Raw genomic sequence first — 22,494 nt, forward strand, 5'->3', positions numbered from 1 at the left:
TGGAGGGGCAGGGTGGGGGGCCGGGGGCGAAGTGGAAAGAAAGTCTGATTCTGTATCTGAATTCTGCTGATGCCTCTAGAAGCCCTATGAGAATCATGAATTCATGAAACCAAATCTAAGGAATTCAGTTAAAGATAAATGAACTAAGATGGTTTGAAATTTGAATCCAAGTAAGTTAGATTTCTCTTTTATCTGTATCTTTCTTTACATGTGTATATACCCACCCATCTTTTAAGCATACACATATCTCTTAGCAAAATATAGCAGAATCCAGAATCTCCAGAAGAAAAGTTTTAGATTTCTTTTTCTTGTCACAGAGGTTTGGTTTTTTTTTTTTTTTTTTTTTAATCACATAAGTTACACTGCTCTAGGCTATCTTTTGCAGACAAAGAGAAAAAAGACAGTGAAACTGGGGGGGCAAAGGTGGGAGAATATACTACAGCGTCCAATCTTTCCTTAGTGTGGTACATGGGGGGTAGAAGACAGTGAAACTGGGGGGGCAAAGGTGGGAGAATATACTACAGCTTCCAATCTTTCCTTAGTGTGGTACTATGGGGGGTAGGCTTGAACCGTGGTTACTTACAAAGCAATGGAAAAACACTATCCAATTAAGCTATTTTTATTTTTTTTATTTTATTATCCCTTCTACAATAAAATCTTCAGAATATCCAGGACATATTCAGTATATGATTCGTTCAAATGAAAAGGTAATCTAAAAAGAGCAGGTTACGGACTTTTAAGAAAAAAAGGAAAAATATGGAGGTATCACACTCCCCAACGTCACTTTCTACTGCAAAACAATAGTAATCAAAACAGCACAGTACTGGAATAAAAATGGATTCCTGCATCAATGGAGCATAATCAAAAGCCCAGAAATGAGTCCATACATATGCAACCACCTAATATATAAAAAGGGGGCCAAAGTCATTCAATGGCGTAATAAAGAAGGTCTCTTCAACAAATGGTGTTGGGAAAACTGGACAGACACATGTAGACCACCACCTAACACCAAACATCAAGGTCAAATAAAAAATGGATTAATTATCTAGATATTGGACCAGAAACTCTAAAATTTATAAAAGAAAATATTGGTGAAAATTTGCAGGACCTTCATATGTAAGATATATTTAAAGACTCAACCCCTTGGGTGCGGGAAATGAAAAGAGTAAATAAATAGGATTACATGAAACTAAAAAGCTTCTACACATCAGAAGTAAACTACACAGGGGTAACCAAGCAATCAAGTGAATGGGAGAAGATATTTACATATCAAACATCAGAGAAGCAACTGGTATCAAACATCTATATAGAATTGATACAGATCTACAAAAGAAGCAAAAATAACCTAATAAAAAAGTGGGCCAAAACACTAAATAGAGGGGTTTTTAAATATTTATTTATTTATTTCCCTTTTGTTGCCCTTGTTGTTTTATTTTTGTAGTTATTATTGATGTTGTTGTTAGGACAGACAGAAATAGAGAGGAGGGGAAGACAGAGAGGGGGAAAGAAAGACACCTGCAGACCTGCTTCACTACCTGTGAAGTGACTCCCCTGCAGGTGGGGAGCCGAGGGCTCAAACTGGGATCCTTACTCCTGTCCTTGCGCTTTGCACCATGTGTGTTTAACACATTGTGCTACTGCCCAACTCCCAACAGACAGTTTTCTAAAGAAGATACACGTGGCCTACACTGCGCTACTGCCCAACTCCCAACAGACAGTTTTCTAAAGAAGATACACGTGGCCTACAGACACATGAATAAATGTTCCACTTCACTTATCAGTAGAGAAATGCAAATTAAAACTACACTGAAATCCACCTCACACCTAGAATGGCTTACATCAGCAAACCAGGAAATGACAGGTGTCAGAGAAACAGTGGAGAAAAGGGAACTTTGCTACATTGCTAGTGGATATGCAAACCAATGTAGCCCCTTTGGAAGACTGTAATGGATAGTCCTTAAACAAATAAATATGGAAGTACCCTGTGATCCAGCAATACCATTCTTGGGTATTATCCATTGGATAAACCATTCTTGGTTTATCCAGTGGACACTCAAGCACTAATTAGAAGAGACATATGCACCCCTATGTTAATAGCTGCAATATTCACAATAGCCAAAGAGTGGAAGCAGCCTAAATGCCCATCACCAGATGACTGGCTAAAAGAGTTATGGGATATACATTCCATGGAATATAACTTTTTTGAAATCAAATAAAATGATATTGTGTCCTTTGTAACAAAATAGATGGAACTGGAGGTGACTACGCTTAGCAAAATACGTAGAGATGAATGACAACTGCCAGATGTCTTCACTCATATGTAGAATCTAGAGATTGGATTTACATGAGCTTGCCAAAACAAAGAGAAAAAAATCTAAACAAAACAGAAGCAAGCAAACTATAAAATTCATGAGAACTATAGTGGTTACCTTTGGGAGATGGAAGGGTCAATATACAGAACTTTGGTGGTGTGGAACTATACATTGTAATCTTAGACTCTTGTAACATACTATTAATAACAGGTTAAAAATTATTGTGTATTTGATATTATAAATATCAAACAACAGCAGGAACCTCACATCTCCACTATAAAGCTCCTACTTCCCCCAGTCCTGGAACCCTTGGATAGGGCCCACTTTCCCGTATGCCTCTCCCAATCCATACCAAATAATATTGCATCTGCCGATCACAACCTAACCAACGCAACGATTGCCACCTCAACATGCTTCACTTCAGACTGTGTCCAGAGACTTCACGTGTGGAATGACAACCCTTCAGCTTCATTACTCGGGTGAGACCTTTCCTTTAATAGTACACTCTAATTTCATCTCAGGTGGTTCACTTTCTAACAAAGTCCCAAAACCTAGATATACACCAGTTTCTGTGAGAGAGAGCTTATGTTCACACGTATCCATAAACTACTGCAAAATATATACCTGAAAGCAGAAGTATACTAGAGTTTGCAGTGAGTACCTCCCTAACACTTCCTCTCCACTATTCCAAACTTTGGGTCCATGATTACTCAACAATTTGTTTGGCTTCGTACGTTAACTGTCTTTTCAATCACCAGGTTCCAGATGCCATCAGGATGCTGGCCAGGCTTCCCTGGACTGAAGACCCCACCAATGTGTCCTGGAGCTCCGCTTCCCCAGAGACCCATCCTAGCAGGGAAAGAGAAAGGCAGACTGGGAGTATGGACCGACCAGTCAACGCCCATGTTCAGCGGGGAAGCAATTACAGAAGCCAGACCTTCTACCTTCTGCAACCCACAATGACCCTGGGTCCATGCTCCCAGAGGGATAGAGAATGGGAAAGCTATCAGGGGAGGGGGTGGGATATGGAGATTGGGTGGTGGGAATTGTGTGGAGTTGTACCCATCCTACCCTATGGTTTTGTTAATTAATCCTTTCTTAAATAAAAAAATTAAAAAATAATAATAATAAATATCAAACAATTGATTATTATTTGATATTAAAAATAGATAAAAGGCCAAGTTGAAGATGATTCAAACATAGCATCTATTGTAACTGTTCCTAGTAAAACAAGAAAATGTTTACCATAGATCAAAAAAGATAAACTCTCTCTCTCTCTCTCTCTATATATATATATATATATACATACATACATATATATTGGATGTATTTAAAAGAAGATTTTAACAACATTAAGAGTCAGCAAACATGGAGATCGACCAATGAAACTATTGAACCTGATGAACAGAAGAAAAAAGCAAGAGTTTTGTTCTAAGTATCCACAGACACAGAAAGGGGGAGGAGCACAAAAGTATGATGTTAGTTAAAATTAGATTTACTCCATTTTCTATTTCATCAATTTCTGCTTTATTTGTATTATTTCCTTTCTTAGAATTCCTTTGTTCTTTCTTAAGCTTTTTAAACTGGAACCATAGGTGTTTCATTTTTCATCATTTTCAATTATCTATCTTTGAATCTTATTTTATTAAACAAATTTTATTGCTTTATACTACTATATATTAAAACTTATAAAACATACAAGATGTAATGAGCTTTGCACTGCTTCATCTCAACCAGTCTGTGGTTTTTCAATTGAAACTGTATTGTTCTGCTTTTTTTTTTACACATTTTTAAATGCCCTGCCATCTCTATTCATTTCACATTTTATATTAAATTCAACTTAACATTATGTAAGAAAGTTGTGTAAGATTCTGACTATGGACTCAGGCAAAAACTAGTAAAGTCATGGGCCCTTTGGAATATACCTAAAGTTGACCTACTAGCTTATTCCAAAATGAAGACCCCCCCAAAAAAAATCTTCACCTGCAATATTCTTGTCTTCAGGTTCATGATTAGTTAACAATTTGTTCTGCTTTTTATCTTAATGCTTTTCAGCCACCAGGTTCCAGATGCTACCATGATGCCAACCTGACTTCCCTGAGCAGATGACCCCACCGATGTCTCCTGGAACCCTGCCTCCCCAGATCCAGGCCTCACTAGGGAAAGAGAGAGACAGGCTGGGAGTATGGATTAACCTGCCAATGCCCATGGTCAACATGGAAACAGTTACAGAATCTAGACCTTCCACCTTCTGCACCCCATAATGATCCTGGATCCATACTCCCAGAGGGATAAAGAATAGGAAAGCTGGGACTTGGGTGGTAGTGCAGAGGGTTAAGCACACATGGCGTGAAGTGCAAGGACCGGCATAAGGATACCTGTTTGAGCCCCTGGCTCCCCACTGCAGGCGAGTCGCTTCACAGGAGGTGAAGCAGGTCTGCAGGTGTCTATCTTTCTCTCCCCTTCTCTGTCTTCCCCTCCTCTCTCCATTTTCCTCTGTCCTATCTAACAACGACAACATTAATAACAACAATAATAACCACAACAATAAAAAACAAGGGCAACAAAATGGAAAATAAATAAATAAATAAATATAAAAAAATTTTAAAAAAAGAATAGGAAATCTTTCAAGGGAGGAGATGGATACAGAGATCTAGTGGTAGGAACTGTGTGGAATTGTACCCCTCTTATCCTATGATCTTGTCGATATTTCCATTTTATAAATTAATTAATTAATTAATTAATTAATAGATTCTGACAATGGTACTAAATAAAACAGCAGAAAACTTGACATTAGACTAAACCAAAAAAAAAACCCAGGTAAGTGGGGGGCCAGGTGGTGGCGCACCTGGTTGAATACACGTTACAGTTTGAACCCCTGGTCCCCACCTGCAGGGAGAAAGCTTGTGAGTGGTGAAGAAGTGTTACAGATGTCTTTCTATCTCTCCCCCTCTCTACCCCCCTTTCCTCTTGATTTCTGGCTGTCTCTATCAAATAAAGTTAACAAAATTAGAAATGGTAAGTATGTAACAATGTACATATAGCACAAGAAATCTTAAAACAAAAAAGCTAAATTTAATGTTCAGTATTAAATGCTGACTTCTGGAGATCAATATAAACTCTATAAGAATTCTCCATTACAAAAGAAATGACTCAAGAACAGATTTTCCTCAAATATAATTGTTAATAGAATCATGTCTGCTTAAAATACAGATGCTCCTAATTTTATTCTGAAGGGTATAGGACAAGAGAACAAAATTAAACTTTTATGTAATTTCAGATATCCAACACTAAGATGGACAATGAATTTCATTTTGAGAAAAACTGAAGAGAAAAATTTCAGTCATTGATAATTAACTGTAATAAATATTTTGAGGCATTCAAATTTTAATTGTATCTCTTTGTGATTTTAAAATTTGTCCAAAGAAAACCTTTCATTTTTCTACATGAAACAACTGTTACTATAACAAAAGAATTATAAATAACATATTGTCTACTTTGAACATCCATAATGTAAATATCATACTAAGCACTATAGGAATCAATACTGTGAATTATACCTATCCTTACTATATGTAAGACTTAAGCAATAGGGAATAGTGTGCTTCATTTTCACTTAAAAGAAAGACATGGGCCAGGGAGATGGCTCAGCAGAAAGAAAGACATGGGCCAGGGAGATGGCTCAGCAGCAGAAGGCATGCCCTGTATATCTGTGAACCTGAGTATGATCCCTGGAACTGCATAAAATTAGAGTAATGCTCTGGTGTCTCCCCTCCTTTTATATATTTAGAACATATATGTATGTTCTAAAAAAAAATAGATCATAAAAAGGGGAGGAGGAACATTTGTGGGTTAGGAGATATCTCATATCTCAGAATTAAGAGAACAGGATCTGCATGACTAAGGCCCCAGGTTTGATCCCCAGTACCACTTTATGTCAGAACTGAGTGATGTTCTGGTCTCAGTCTCTTCCTCTTTCCCTTCATTTCCTTTTCTCTGCCATACAAATAAATAAATAAATCTAAAAACCCGTTTTGAGCCATTAAAAGAAAAATTGGAAATGGATGAGCAAATGAAAGAAACAAGTGTCTTATAACCACGTAGGTGATAAAGAGCTAAGTGTATATGATGTAAACAAAAATAGCAGAAATCAGGGTACAGTTAGGGGAGGTAAACTGTTTCAAATTAAAAAAAAAAATTTTTTAAATCAGAAGATCATTAGAAAATTCTAAGACTAAGTCAAGGATAGGGGGATGCAGCTAATCTAATTCTTTCAGAGAAGGATTAACCACAATAATAAAAACTACCTTTTCAGATTCACCATAGCCCAGGGAATCCCAGTAGGCGTGTTAAAGGCAGGAAGGAGTTTCTCAGCCAACTGCACTGCTTTAATCTTGAAGATCTAAGACAAAAACATGAATATTCATGAATTACAGCCAGCAATAAGTACCTGCTAACATCTCATAAGATGCATACTGCAATGTACTGTCTACATTAAGGTTGGGGCTGGGGGAAAGGAGTTGCAGGAAGTTAGCTGCATCTCTTTGGTACCAGGGAACATAAGTCAATCACAGAAATGTTTGTGAACTTAATACTGAAGAAAATAACCCAATGTTATCTCTATTTTTCAGTTGGCAAAAAAAAAAATCTGTAAGAAAACATTAGACTCTGAAATTTTCATCCAGGGCACATAGCCCTAGTCCAAATACTGACATAAATACATAGTAACTCTTATTGGATAGATGCCCTTAAATTAGTTTTTGTCTCTACATTTCCATCTAAGTTTAAGCACATTTTTGACAGGAAATAAAACATTTGGGCTCATACTCTAAGTTTATTTTGACAGGTAGAAATGCTTCACCTCTTGGTCCCAATTACCTACTTCTTTTTTTGGTACCCCAAAACTTCCTGGCTGTCAGTGATTTCCAAACTTTTAAAAACTATGTCATATACCAACACATGTCATATACCAACACATATAAAGTAAAATTTCAAACAATCTTAGAATACCTCAACAGATAGTTCTGTATACCCAACTTTGAAGACAACTGATTAAAAAACCCCAAACTAAGAATAGGCCATAATATTAGCACATTACCTCAATAGGTAATGTGGTAATAATAGTAGCACATTACCTCAAAGTTTCAAATTGATTTCAAATTCATCAGTTATTTAGCATTCTACATTTTCACTGTAATCACGTTTTTGATGAAGTAGTATTCAATTACTCAAGTAAGCAGCAGATTTGGAATAAATCAAAGTTCTACACTGAGATCATATTAGACAAAGCATACCAACAATACGTATTTAGAGGGGGATGTTAGAAAATACCTGAAAGGAACAGGCACAAGTAGATAAGGAAACATGGTATTAAAATGTTTTGTGACATTCCTTAAACAGAGTGAAACCAGTAAATCTGCCATAAATTATATATCACTGACCTAAAACTGTTAGATTATATGAAGTGTGAGGTTTATAAACCTATGACAAGGAACTGAAGAGAAATTCTACTCATTAAAAGGAAACCCCCTTAAGGGCTAGGTGGTGGCACACCTGGTTAAGTGCACAAATTATAGTGCACAAGATCCCAGGTTCAGGGCCCTGGTCCCCTCTTGCAGAGGGAAGCTGTGAAGTGGTGAAGCAGGGCTACAGGTGTCTCTCTGTCTCTCTCGTTATTTCCCCTTCCTCTCGATTTCTGGCTGACTCTATCCAATAAATAAATACATATAATTTTTTTTAAAAGGAAATCCTCTTAAGCTTCAGTGAGGCAAAATCATTTAAAACCCAAGAAGTTGGTCATTCTTAGACACCTAGCTAGGCTCTACCAGGATGTGTTCTTTTGCTGGTCCCCCTACAGCTGAATTACTGCTCCATGTTCTGAATGCTTAAGTGAAGTACAATTTCAGGCTAATTTCTTCTTAAAATACTGCTCCTACCTTTTTTTTTTTTTATGTAGTCGTTATTAGTCTCTTGGACAGCAGTAGGACCTTCCTATCATTTCTCAGTTGAATTTGTACATGGGTATAATCCCTACTACCAGTACATAAGTACCTTTCCAACAGATTTAAAATTGTCTTAATTTATCATAACCATTTCTTCTGACACCACTGATGCATCAACCTATTCCAACATGAGTTTTGCCCTTGGCCATTTAATGAAAAAGACTCTCACTAAGGATTAGCTACACATCTGAGTGCAAAGAATTTTCAGTTATTACTGACCGGTTCCTCAAGATATACAGTCTTTACTTATGTCCAATAATCCTACCATCTCCTTCCCTCCTACACTGACTCATCCTCATTTCTGATATTTCCTACTATGTTTCTCAAGACTTGATTCTAGGGTTCACCTCCTAACTTAAATTGTCTCTCCATGCAATTTTACGTGTGCTTGTTTTCAATTATCAGCATTACAGCAACTGACTCCCCAAATTACCTCCAGTCAAGATTTTGCCAATAAGTTCCTGATCCATTACATCTATGTACTACTGATTTCCACTTAAATATAGTAAAATCTCCTCAAACTCAAAATACTCATGATCTCCCTTTCATAATATAATACTTTTACAATATTCAGTTGTTTACTATCAGTATAATACCAAAATCTAGAAACAGGATGAATACCTTCATCCAATTTTCCCCTTCCAAAATATCATACAGCCCTTTTGAATTTACCTCCCAAATTTCTTATAGTAACTTGTATCTCTCCACTTTATGAACCATATTAGTCCAAGCTGCTATTATTTACTGGCCAAAATAATGCAATAATTGACTGAACAACACACACAAACACACACACACACACACTTTAGCACTACCTATAGGTCTATAATTTGCTTTGCTTATTGAATAAATCAAGTATATTTTTCTCTGTTAAAACATGCCTAACTTACTTTCAGAGTTGTAGTATTCCATGGTAATGTTATCAATCAATTCAGCCAAACCCCCTAGAGATAACAATTCTGATCTTTTCAAACACTGGCTAAAATTAAGCTTGTATTGCAAACATTAGCTACTGTAGTGAAATAATTTAGGTATGCCTTATGCACTTATGTTGTTACTTTAAGAATAACATATTTCTAGAAGTGGGCTATTTATGTTCTCTTTTGTAGTACCAGGGTCTTGTTCATATGCTACTGAGCTGTTCTAAGGTCAATATTTTTTTCATTCTTATTATTTCAGGTAGAGAGAGGGAGAGATACCATAACACTACTTCATCATCCATGAAGTTTTCCCTGTTGCCATGGTGTTCCCACATGGTGTTAAGGTTCTCACACCTTAAAGTTAAAAGCATAATAAGCCGCAAAAAAATAAAACAAAAATTTTGCAGGGCCCAGTGGAGACACACCTGGTTGAGCATATGTTACAATATACAAGGATCTCAGTTCGAGTTCCCAGCCCCCACATGCTGGAAGGAAGCTTTGGAAGTGGTGAAGCAGTGCTATAAATATCTCTGTCTGTCTCTCTCCCTATCCCCCATTCCTTCTCAATTTCTGGCTATTTCTATCCAATAAATTGGAAAAAAAAAAAAAAAGGCATTGAGACTTGAAGTTTTAGATGCAAGGCAGAAAATATGAAAAAATAAGAGGCTAATCCAGGCAAAAAAATAATAGCATAACTCTAAATATATATGGAAATAAGACAACGTGGTCTAAATACATAGTTATATGCAGAATTTATGGTTACCTCCTGTCCTGGGTTTCAACCCTAAATGTCTATTTATTTGTGATACTTTGTGAACTGAGCTCCAAAGGCTGAGTTTTCTCACTTCTGAAAGCAGTAGTTATAATCATAAACTATGAATTGGAATTAGTATTCTGGCTTTAAACATGTATGAACATATATATGTATACAGTGATACAGAGATGAATTCACACATTTAAGAGGGAAATATTCAGGAGTAGATTTAAAATTGTTATCTGAATCAGCAAAGCTTGTTGGTGTACCTTGCTCAAACTGTCAGTATATCTATAGAGACAACAAAGGGGTTGAATTTTAATAGAATTTAAAATTTATGAAGCAAAATCAGGCTTTCCAAAAATAAAATGTTAACTACTGCAGTAAGGATTATAATGGCTAATATTTTACCCAGGAACAATTAGCATAATGATACTTCCTCTAATTTAGAACTGTACTTGTAGGACTTAAGATCAAAGCAGGATATTCTTTAAAAAAACAACAACAAAAAACTGAACTTACACAAAAATTATTTTGCCTATAGGATATAAAGATTTTTTTGGGGGGGTATGGGTTGATGGTGGCACACCTGGTTAAGCAAACATAGTAGTAAGCACAAAGACCTCCTCAAGGATCTAAGTTCGAGACCCTGCTCCCCTCCTACAGGAGTCTGCTTCACACAAAGCATGTCTACAAGTGTCTATCTCTCTCCCTCTCTATCTCCCCTCCTCTCTCAATTTCTCTCTGTCCTATCTAATAAAATGGAATAAAATCACCACCAAAAGCAATGGATTCATGGTGCTAGCACCAAGCCCCAGCAATAATCCTGGAGGCAAAAAAAAAAATATATATATATATATATATATATTTTAGTAAAGATAGGTTGTATTATTGTTTCTTTGATTTTGTCCTTCTGTGAAACATGTAATAAACTATACATAACTATTCTACCTGACAAATTTCAGATAGGTTATCTTAATAAATTGTTATCTTACTCAAGAAGCGATGTCACTTTGATAACCATTATAAAATAAGAAAAAATAATCCTGTATAGTAAACACCATATATTTGAGACTAGCATCAAGTAAACAAAATAAATCACCAAGATTTTTTAACTTGTTAATATTTAATATAAATTGTCTTGTTCTGAGAATAAAATTATAAAGCCTCACATTTATGATATTAGTAAATCAATAGGAGAGAGAAGATGGCATAAAACCTTCAGCTGGTTCCCAAGATCAGAAAACAGAATGCATATAAATAATCTTTTTTTGTCTCCAGTCACTGGGGCTCAGTGCCAGCCTTATGAATCCACCACTCCTGATGGCCAAACCCCACCCCACCCACATGATTTTATTTGATAGGACAGAGAAAAATTGAGAGGGTAGGGGAAAGAGGGAGAGAAAAAGACAGACACCTGTAGACTTGCTTCACTGCTTGAGAAACTTCAGCACATGTGAAGGATCCCTGCTGCAGGTGGGCAGCAGGGGTTCAAATCCAGGTCCTTGCTCATAGTACTATGTGCATTTAACCAGATACACCACCACCCAGCCCCAATATTCTTTATTCTAGTTACATGTTATCTTAAAGTAAAAGGTCCTCATACCATGCAAAAAAAAAAAAATCACAAATTTCTCACTTATATCAGAGGCAGGAATTGACAATGTACCCACTATTATAATGACATCATATTTGGTTAGTTTTCTATATATTATCAAATTTAAGAAAAATCCCAGGGATCTACTGTTAGTTTCCTAGAACAGATGTAGATCAGACTTTCAATAAAATTAAGTAAACTGCCACTCAATGAAGATTGGTCCTAAAATGAGTGCAGCCTAGAATGTTCCCAGCTGCGACCATCCACTTTGAGCTCAGACAGACAGGGACTCAGAGGTTATAGAGACTCCTGTGCTAAATATGAATATAAGTGGGCCCCAGGTCATACTGATGTGGTAAACAGTTAATAGTATTTATATATTTTTTCAAGTTTGGGAGCTAGTCTCTGCCCGTGTCCAGCTTTCTAGTTCTACTCTCTGACTAATTCTAGATCTCTGACTAGATCTTCCCAGACAATATGTTTAGCCCACCTGCATGTTGTTCAGGCAAAAATCACTAGTCATGGCCCCTAGGAATATACTTAAATAGACTTACTAGCTTCTTAGTACCCTAAAGTTCCTAAAGTTCTGTTCTATTCCTACTTTCTCCCCCTCCCCAGGGTTGTTGCAGGGGCTGGATGCCTGCACTGCAAATCCACTGCTCCTGGAGGCCATTTTTTCCATGTTGCTGCAGTTGCTTGTTGCCATTGTTGCTGTTGTTGCTGGATAGAACAGAGAGAAGTCAAGAGAGGAGGGGAAGACAGAGGGGGAGAGAAAGATAGATACCTGCTTCACCACTTGTAAAGTGACCCCCCTTGGAGGTGGGGAGCCAGGTACTCGAACTGGGATCCTTATGCCAGTCCTTAATGCTTCTCGCCATGTGCACTTAACCCACTGGGCTACCTCCAGGCCCCCTCCTAATTTCTTTCTAATTAAACATTTTGCCCTGCCTTATAACTTACTGCCTTTCAGACACAAAGTTGCAGATGTTACTATGATTCCATCCTGAATTTCATGGGCTGACTACCTCATCAATGTGTCCCAAATCTCACCTCTCCAGAGCCCTAGTCCTAGAATAGTTTCTATTCTTTCCAGATAGAAACAGGCGGGGGGGTGGGGGGGATGGACTGATCTGCCAATGACCATGTCCAGCAAAGAAGAAATTACAAAAGCCAGAACTCTCACTTTTGGCACCCCCAAAAGAATTTTGGTCCATTCTCCCAGAAGAAGAGAAATGTTAGGGGAAGATGACTACAGGGTTTTCAACCCCAATTCCATCAGGACCCAAAGAAAGATGAGGAAAAGGGAGTCAGGCAGTAGCGCAGTGGGTTAAGTGCATGTGGTGTGAAGTGCAAGGACCTGCGTTAGGATCCCGATTTCCAGCTCCCCACCTGCAGGGGAGTCGATTCACAGGTAGTGAAGCAGGTCTACAGTTGTCTCTCTCCTGTCTGTCTTACCCTCCTCTCTCCATTTCTCTCTGTCCTATCTAACAACGACAGCATCAATAACAACAACAATAACTACAACAACAATTAAAAAACAAGGGCAACAAAAGGGTAAATTAATTAATTTTAAAAAATTTTTAAAAAAGAAGAAGAAAAATATTCAGAAGCAGTAATAGGTAGGTGTAACTTAGAAAGGAAGAGAAGGCAGGACCATAGAAAAAAATGAGAAAAAAAAAGGAAAAAGGAAAAAATGAGGGGAAAAATGTATACAGCTAGACAAACAGATAAGACAGTTACAGAATTAACAGTAGGGAGTCGAGCAGTAACGCAGCAGGTTAAGCGCACATGGCACAAAATGCAAGGACCTGCGTAAGGATCGGGGTTAGAGCCCCCGGCTCCCCACCTACAGGGGGGTTGCTTCACAGTCGGTGAAGCAGATCTGCAGGTGTCTTCTCTCCATTTTTCTCTGTCCTATCTAACAACATTGACATCATAACAACAATAATAACTACAACAACAATAAAGAGGGCAGCAAAGGGGAAAATTAATTAATTAATTAATTAAAATAAAAAAGAAATAACAGTCAACCCTTATCTGTGATACTGAGACAACTAATATAGCTTCCAATGGAGGGAATGGAAACTTAGAACTCTGGTAACAGAAACAGTGTGAAATTGTACCCCTGTTATATTTTAATTTTGTAAATCACTAATTACAAATGTAGAAAAATAAATAAAATCAAGTAGAAAAGTAAAGTAGTCAGCATAATTCTACTGCACAAGAATATTTAAAAAGTAAAACAAGTTCTTTTTACTTTTAGTACACTATATCCTATGATATTAATTTATGATACCTATTTTAAAATTGGTATAAGGATTTCCCACACACTAGAATCAGAATATTTGCCACATAGAAAAGCAACAAAAGAAGACTAATAGAGAAGCCTATGCAGTGGTACATCTGGTTGAATACATGTTACCTTACACAAAGATCCTAGTTCAAGCCCCCAGTCTCCACCTGCAGGAGGAAAGCAGTGCTGTAGGTGTCTCTGTTTCTCTCTATCTCCCCCTCACCACCTTCCCTCCACCCCCGATTTCTGTCTCTATCCAATAAAATAAAATATTTTAAAAAGCATTATGTATTAATTCAGGTATGTTAGATGTCCACATAAGTTAATCCTTAGAACTATTAACTATTAAGTGAAAAAGCTGAAGTTATAAAAGACAATTATGGAAGACAATCAGAGTAAATACTCTGGCATCTAATTCCAAAGCATATGTGTTCTGTTCACTTCATAATATTTCATTTTGAAGTCTAAGGCATAAAATTTGCAAAATATGGAAATGCTAATAACATCATATACTTTTTAAACATTGTTGTGTTTTCTTATGTCAACAAAAACAGAAATTTCAACACTCTGCTTTGACTTTCAGTGAGAGAGCCTAATGTGAAAGGCAATCCACTTATATGAACTGTTCATAATTAATTTTCAATCACATGCTTTGGTATGAAAATTAAGTATGCAAAAAACACAAATAATTTAACACTTTCTCTAGATAGCTAGATAAGCATGGAAAGAAGAATGCTCTTCATTTTCAAGAACACTGATTAATTTCAAACATGGATAAAAAAAACAAGAGTCTGAAATTGTATTTCAAAGCAATTCTATTTTCTTCCTCCCTTCATTGTTTAACATTTCACTCCAAAAGTTTCAGAAATCAGCAGTCTCTGCACTGAAGGGAGTCTAAGGGCAGACAGCAATGTCCTAGAAAGAGCTGAGCCCAACCAGGGGACAGTAAGCAAACAAAGTCCCAGAGGCCTGTGAGAGGAAAGCATACTGCACAAAGCAGCAGCAGCCTGAGGGAAAGCAGTGCCATACATCAGAACCAAGCACCCAGTCAAATGGATTAGGGATAACAGGAGGTAGGCATCGTATGAGAACAGAGAGCAAGAAATATGAAAAGGCTTTGAGAACTAGGATAAACCTACATGCTGGGCTGAAATTAAGAGTTACTGGTGTGGATTCTACTTACTAGGCATGAAATCCTTGTTCAAATCCCCATTAACACATGGGAGCACCTTGAGCAGCATGATAGGAGCTCCAGAGATGATAGAGTAGTATTATGGTATCTTTCTCTACTCTTTATCATCCCCCAACCCCTCTTTTAAAAATGAAGAATAAGGTCTTGCTCACCAATCAACTAGGAAAAGCAACGAAGTTCATCTGTGAATTCAACAAGGCCAGGATCGCTTTAAAAACCACCAAGCCAAAAAAAAACAAACAAACAAAAAAAACACCAAGCCATGAGAATTTGAGATAAAACAAAACCAACTATTAAGATTTGCAACCATGAACTGTTAAGTACCTTACTTAGATACAAATCAATCCAGGCAAGTGTGATCAGTGAACTGAAAAGTAATGAAGAAGGGACCTTTCGAGACAAAAGAAGCTGTACTCAGCATATTAAAGTGCCACCTTGCTGTTCCAATCATTCATTTCTCTCTTCAACTTGAACACAAGAGACCCCACCTCCCATCTTCCAAATGCAGCTGTCAACATCAGACTAACAGCTCTACCCTTTCTATATTTATGCTTCCTGATTTGCTCTTTAATTCTGGTTTTAGCGTATTTCTTTGTCCTCTTTGTTCAACATGTAGCTCAGAAGGATATCTCCAAGGAAATGTGGCTATATAAAGCTAAGATGTGATTAAATTATGTTTTATTGATATTTCAAAATAGGAAAGTCATTATACCCAAGGAATAATTTTACTGAAGTATCGGATTCAGTGAACCTTTAGCTTACTACGATATTAGACAACATAGAAAAATAATATGCTGCTAGGGAAAATCTTTCACTTGGGGGCCTGGAATATAGCTCACCCACTAGAGTACCTTATCATGCATGAAGCCCTGGATTTGAGCTTTAACAACGTATGGAACCACCATATGGACAGTACCATGTAACTCCACCAAAGGTAGACCAGTGCTGTGGTGTCTCTCCTCCCTCTTCCTCCTTCCCTTCCTCTCTCCCTCCCTCCTAATCAGTGGGCTGGGATGTCATTCAGCCAAATACACCTGTGTGAGGTCAAGCTCATTTACCCTGCAGAACATTTAAAGAAAAAAACATGACTTTCATTTTAATACACTTCATGAACAACAACCCCTTCCCCAAAATCAATGTATCACTTGGTTTTGCTCACCTCCTCTCCTGAAAGGTAATATGCTGCTAGCAGGCCTCCAATAAATCGAATGTTGACTTCAAACACAGACACTTCTGAATTCTGTGGAAACATATTGAAAATAGTCTCATACACATATGGCTTTACACTTTTCAAAATACTTCCAATACTTCATATGTTTCTCACAAACTCCCTGTGGAGAATGACTTTTCCAAATTCTGTAGCTTCATTTCTCATGCAAGTGCAAACTTACTTCCCATTGTTAATGTTACTGAAAGTGCCCCTTCCCCCACATTTTTGTAATTCCCAAGATCAGTGGCTTGCTTTCATATACACCATATCTTACTGTGAAATTATCAAGACATTTGATGCTCTTAGCTAATTGTCTTCCCTTGTGACCAATTCTTTACTTCTGGTATAGTATTCCATCTACTGGATTCTTGCCTTCTGTTCTAATGATTACAGGACAACGTTCATTGTTAGTCTTCTCTCCTCGTGAATTTTAAGTATGTTCCTACTACACTGTTTTTATATTTCTTACCTATTTAATAAATGATAAAGAGGCACTAAATAATGATGACAGCTTATTCAATTATATTAGGAAAACTACATCAAGGGCAAGAAATTAATTTGGATATTTGTTTCATATATGTATCAAAAATGCAATCCAAATGTCTTAGAAATTAATGTAGAAAATTAAACTAAGAAAGCAGAAGAAAATGGGTTAATATAAACATCCTTGAGAAAGCAGGAACTTCTTAGCATAAAATCAACTATAGTGAAAACAAGTAATAGGATGTAAATGTTCACTTTCTCAACTCAGTCTTTACATAGGGTTCACACAAATAAATACACAAAAAGTTAAGTATGAAAGTTTGTGGGGGCCTAGCATGGTATATATCTCTTACTACCCTTTGTAGGCCTCTTACTATCCTCTAGGAAGACAGCAAACAGTGCAGCACCTATCACAGGATTTCCTTCTTTTTATTAGTCAGTTAGAAGATACATTAAAGAAATTCTAAAACAGCTTACCTCAACAAAAGGCATAATAGTTCATCAACAAGGGGGACAAAACCAAGAAGGAACATTTGAAAACGAGCTGTGCCAGAGATAACAAATAGCAATGCTGTCGAATCTCTAACAAGCTTACAATATTTCAAGGTTTCTTCTAACTGGCACTCCCAGTGGGATCTTAGCAGATATGTGGCTGCAAGGGTTAACAAGGCACTTACCTCCTCATTCATACTAGGTATCTAACCAAGCTACTGGCTGTGAGGTCTGGCACAGAGGTCTGGCACCACAACACCTATTTGTGTTTGAAAAGTTACAGAAGTTGTCAACTCCACAGAGTAATTAGGCCATTGGATGTGCAAACCTCAGGCAGGCACGATCCTGGCATACTAAGATAGTTTTCCTAGGTGTGTCCTAACACTTGAATTTCCTTCAAAATTAAAAAAGGGGAAAAAATCCATGAACAAAACTGAGAGGTAAAAAACAAACAGAGAGAGATTGGCACAAATATAGCAGCATCAAAAATCTTATGTCTTAGAGTCTATATGTTTACATTTACAAAATCCACAGTGGTGGGAACAGTGTGAAACTATGCTCCTATTAACTCATAATCTTATAAATCACTTTTAATTCAATATGTCAGGGGAAAATAGATGGGACATTTCAAGTTCTTTAACTGCCTAGATTTCAGTTCTGAGTATATATTTCTTTAGTCTTAGCATTTAATGTTTCAAATTTATAAACTGACTAAATTCTGACACTGGGTTTAAATTTTGTTTTGCATTGTTAAAGCATTTCTAAAAATCAATATATTTTTTTTAATACTAAGTTACCTACAACATTAGACCAGACAGATTAGAATCATTTGCTCCTGTTAATATCTATGATACTGTTATTAGGAGACATCATTAAATGACATAAAACATGGTGAGCACAAATATAATATGCTAAATCCTAACTGGGATTTTCAAAGAAACAAGCTCCTAATTTAGCTATAATGACAATAATGAAATAAGAATATTAATAATCTACTGCCATTTTAAACTCTTAAGACCCAAGGAATCTTCCCCATTCTCTTTAAAAATCTTTATATTTGTATTTTGCTTGTATTTCTTGATGCCATTTCCCTTGATTCCCTTATCCTGTTATACTACCTCTGATGACCTCAACTAAATCAACACAACCAGTGTCACCATGACACGCTTTACTGACACTGCCTTTTCACTTCAAATTGTATCCAGAAACGTCAAGCCTGAGATGTCAACCTTTCAACTCCAATACTCTGGTGAGACTTTTCCTAACACATGGGACTACTGAGTTTCATTTCAGATGGTACACAATCTAACAAAGTTACAGATCAGGGGGCCAGACAGTGGCACACCTGATAAAGTGCACATAGCACTAAGCACAAGGGCCCATGCAAGAGGGGGAATGCTTCATAAGCAGTGGAGCAGGGCTGCAGGTATCTATCTTTCTCTCTCCCTGTCTATCTCCCTTCTCAATGTCTGTCCTATACAATAAGAAACAAAATAAAAATAATAAATGAAACAAAAATGTCCATCAGGAGTAGCAAATCAACAGTGCAGGCATCGAGACCCAGCAATAACCCTGAAAGCAAAAAAAACAAAATTTACAGATACTGGATGTAGGGTAGGTACTCTTTTTATTAAAAAAAAATTACCTTTATTTATTGGATAGAGACAGCCAGAAATCAATAGATAGAGAGGGAGAAAGCCACCTGCAGCCCTGCTTCACCATTTGTAAAGCTTCCCCTTTGCAGGTGGGAACTAGGGGCTCGAACCTGGGTCCTTGAGCATTGTAACATATGCACTCAACCAGGCGCACCACCTCCGGCCCCTGGACCTACGTACTCTTAACTTCTATTCATTTCCTTCAATCACTTTAGTTACTCAACTAGCCACACAAAAGAAACTAAGATATATCTCCTAATCTCTTCTGACAGCATCAACATTATTGTTATCCCTTGATAATCCTTAGAAGAAACACTATATTTATATTTATGCTTCCTGATTTGCTCTTTAATTCTGGTCTTACGTTATTTCTTTGTCCTCTTTGTTCAACATGTGGCTCAGAAGGATATCTCCAAGGGAATGTGGCCAAGAGATATACTGGCAAATATATATATAAATATATATATATGACAATTACTGTCCATATGACAACATTTATTAGAATCATCAAACACATAAATGCAGTAAAGCTCCAGGTTTATTTAGACCCCACTAAACCCTAGGTGCATTTCCTCTCCAACCTGAAGTCAGACCCCCCATACACCTAATACTGGTTTAGATACAACAAATGACACTCAATGCTTTAACAGCAGAGGGAAAGTCCAAGCTCATCAAATAAAGAAGGGACTGTAAAAGCTAGAAAAAAGCAAGAGACTGGCTTACTCAATGGTGGCCTTTTTTTTTGATCACTACCAGGTAACCACATGCCCTGGGACCGTAGTCATGGAATCCTAGGTCCATCCATAGATACAATGGGCCTAGACATCTAACAGATCCCTCTCTCCACCATCACTGATTATTTCCTCTAGGAATATCATCATAAGCCCTTTTGAAGGCCTTTCTAGGACCTTGCTTTCATTATAAAGTAGCAACGGTAGGGACTGCCCCACTCTCAGAAGGGAGGTTGGGTCAGCCGACTCTGCCACTCGAGGAAGACTTGTCCTGACATGAGTGCAGACTAGAATATTCCCAGCTACAACCATGGACTATGAGCTCAGACTGACAGGGACTTGGAGGTTATACAGACTTCTGTGCTAAATATGAATATGCATAGGCCCCAGGTCAGATTGATGTGGTATACAGTTATTTGTATTTATATATTTTCTTCAAGTTTGGGGGCTACTCTCTGCCCTAACCCAGTTTTCTAGTTCTGTCAACTCTGACTACAATTTCCCAGACAATATCTTTAGTCAATTTCCATGCTCAAGCAAAAACTATAGTCATGGGGCCCTAGGAACATATCCAAAATAGATTTTCTAGCTTCTTACAACCTTAAACTCCTTATTGTCACCTGCTCTATTCCCACTTTTTGGTTCCTGTACATTAAACACTGTCATGCTTCAAATGTTACTGCCTTTCAGACACCATGTTGCAGATGCTCCTGTGACTCCATTCTAACTTCCCTGGACATATGACCTCACCAATCTGTCCCAGAACCTGTCTCCAGAGCCCTAACCCACTAGGGAAAGATGGAAACAGGCTGGGGTATGGATTGATCTGCCAATGCCCATGTCCAGCAGAGAAGAAATTACAGAAGCCAGAACTCTCACCTTAGGCAACCCAAAAAGAATTCTGATCCATTCCCCCAAAGAGGGAGAAATGTTAGGGGAAGATTACTAAAGGGCTCTGAAACCCAATTCCATTAGGACCCAGAAAGAGAAGAGGAAAAAGGAAAGACATTAGGAAGTAGTAACAGATGTAGGTATAACTTAGAAAGGAAGAGAAAGCAGGACCATGGAAAAAGATAGACAGACAGACAGACAGACATAGAAATAATAGTCAGTGGTCCAGGAAGTAGCACAGTAGATAAAGCATTGGACTCTTCAAGCAAGAGGTCCTGAGTTCAATCCCTGGTAGCATATGTACCAGAGTGATGTCTGGTTCTTTCTCTCTCCTATCATTTCTTACGAATAAAATAAATAAAATAAAATCTTTTAAACAAAATAAATAAATAAAGACAAAGAAAGGAAAGAGAAGAGCGAGAAGTGAAGAGGAGAGAAAAGAAAAGAAAAAAGACAGGAAAAGAAAAGAAAAGAAAAGAAAAAAGACAGGAAAAGAAAAGAAAAGAAAAGGAAAGAAAAGGAAAGAAAAACAGAAAGGAAAGAACAGTCAACCCATATCTGTGATACTGGGAAAGCCATTGCAGTTGCCAGTAGAGGGAAATGGGGATACAGAACTCTGGTAGTGGGAATGGTGTGGAACTGTTCCCATCATTTTATAAGTATGTCACTAATTAAGAAAAAAAATCCTTAGAGCATGTAATCAACTATAATAAAGAAAATATTCATAATTTTATTAAAATTTAAAGGGAAATGTTTCTCTGAAGTATTTCAAACATACACAACCAGAACACATTACTTAGTAACACAAATGTTTTCTAATAAGCACTTTTAATCTTTTCAATATAATTTTTAATAAAGCATTATCCTATTTGTGAAGATAAGTGTTTTCTTCACAAAGTTTCAGATTCCTAATGTAAAGCATAGATAAGTCACATAGTAGATGCTCTTAAACATAAAGAAGTGTAAAGAGCAGGAAAAGGGAACAGATGGTGGTGCACCAGACTGAGTGTATGTACATTACCTGGGTTCAAGCCCCTGGTCTTCACCTGCAGGGGGGTCTTTCAGGAGTAGTGAAGCAGGGATATAGGTATCTCTCTTTCTCTGTCTCTCTCCCTCCCTCCTTCCCCTCTCCACTTCTCCCTCTCCTGTCAAATAAATAGGTGTTCCTAAACATAAATAAGTGTAAGTGACAGGAAGAGGAGGTAGGCATGGAACAACTGGAAGAATGCATGCACAAAAATGAAGGCTCAAGCCCTTGGTCCCCACCAGAGGGGGAGGTTTCGCAAGAGGTAAAACAGGGCTGTCAACATATCTATCTCTCTTTCTCCCCTTCAATTTCACTGTCTTTTTTTTTTTTTTAAGGGAGGGAGGGAAGAAGAAAGGGAAGATAAGGAAAGAAAGAAAGAAAGAAAGAAAGAAAGAAAGAAAGAAAGAAAGAAAGAGAGAGAGAGAGAGTGGGAGGGAGGGAGGGAGGGAGGAAGGAAGGGAGAAAGGAAGGAAGAAAAGAAGGAAGGAAGGAAGGGAAAGGAAGAGGAAGGAAGGTAGGTAGGTCAGTCACCAGGAGTGAATTTTTCATGCAGGTACAGAGCCCCGGTGATAAGCTTGGTGGCAATTAAAAAAAAAATATATATATATATATATATTTACATTTTTTGTATTACCTTTATTGGACGGTTAGAAATTGAAAAAGAAGGGGGTGTTACAGGGGAGAGAGACATCCGCAGACCTGCTTCACTATTCGCAAAGCTTCCCCCCTGCAGGTGGGGATTGGGGTCTTGAACCCAGGTCCTTGCACATTGTAGCATGTGCACTAACCAGGTATGCCACCACCCAGCCCCAAAATATATATATATTTCTACAGCAGGAAGGAACTCTATCACTCACCAGAATAATCACTCTAATCTGCTTTTTGGCTTTTGTCCTTACCTTCTCCCTACACTTTATCTAGCACCTTATAGTTTA

General features: G+C 37.5%; 1 protein-coding gene across 2 annotated transcripts in view; it reads right to left on the reverse strand.

Moving 5' to 3' along the window:
• The window catches only part of MAN1A2 (mannosidase alpha class 1A member 2), a 154,337-nt gene that overhangs the window by 78,904 nt on the left and 52,939 nt on the right, over nucleotides 1–22,494 (reverse strand). For both annotated transcript variants that reach the window (XR_009552576.1, XM_007525496.3), the window contains exons 5-6: nucleotides 16,230–16,310; nucleotides 6,620–6,714 (exon numbers count right to left, since the gene is read on the reverse strand). Coding sequence is in view for 1 of the 2 variants with exons in the window: in XM_007525496.3 (XP_007525558.1) it covers nucleotides 6,620–6,714; nucleotides 16,230–16,310 (176 nt within the window). In the remaining variant the exon portion in view is untranslated. The remainder of the gene's footprint in view (nucleotides 1–6,619; nucleotides 6,715–16,229; nucleotides 16,311–22,494) is intronic.

This window comes from Erinaceus europaeus, chromosome 11 (genome assembly GCF_950295315.1).
Source record: "Erinaceus europaeus chromosome 11, mEriEur2.1, whole genome shotgun sequence".
Classification (NCBI taxonomy): domain Eukaryota; kingdom Metazoa; phylum Chordata; class Mammalia; order Eulipotyphla; family Erinaceidae; genus Erinaceus; species Erinaceus europaeus.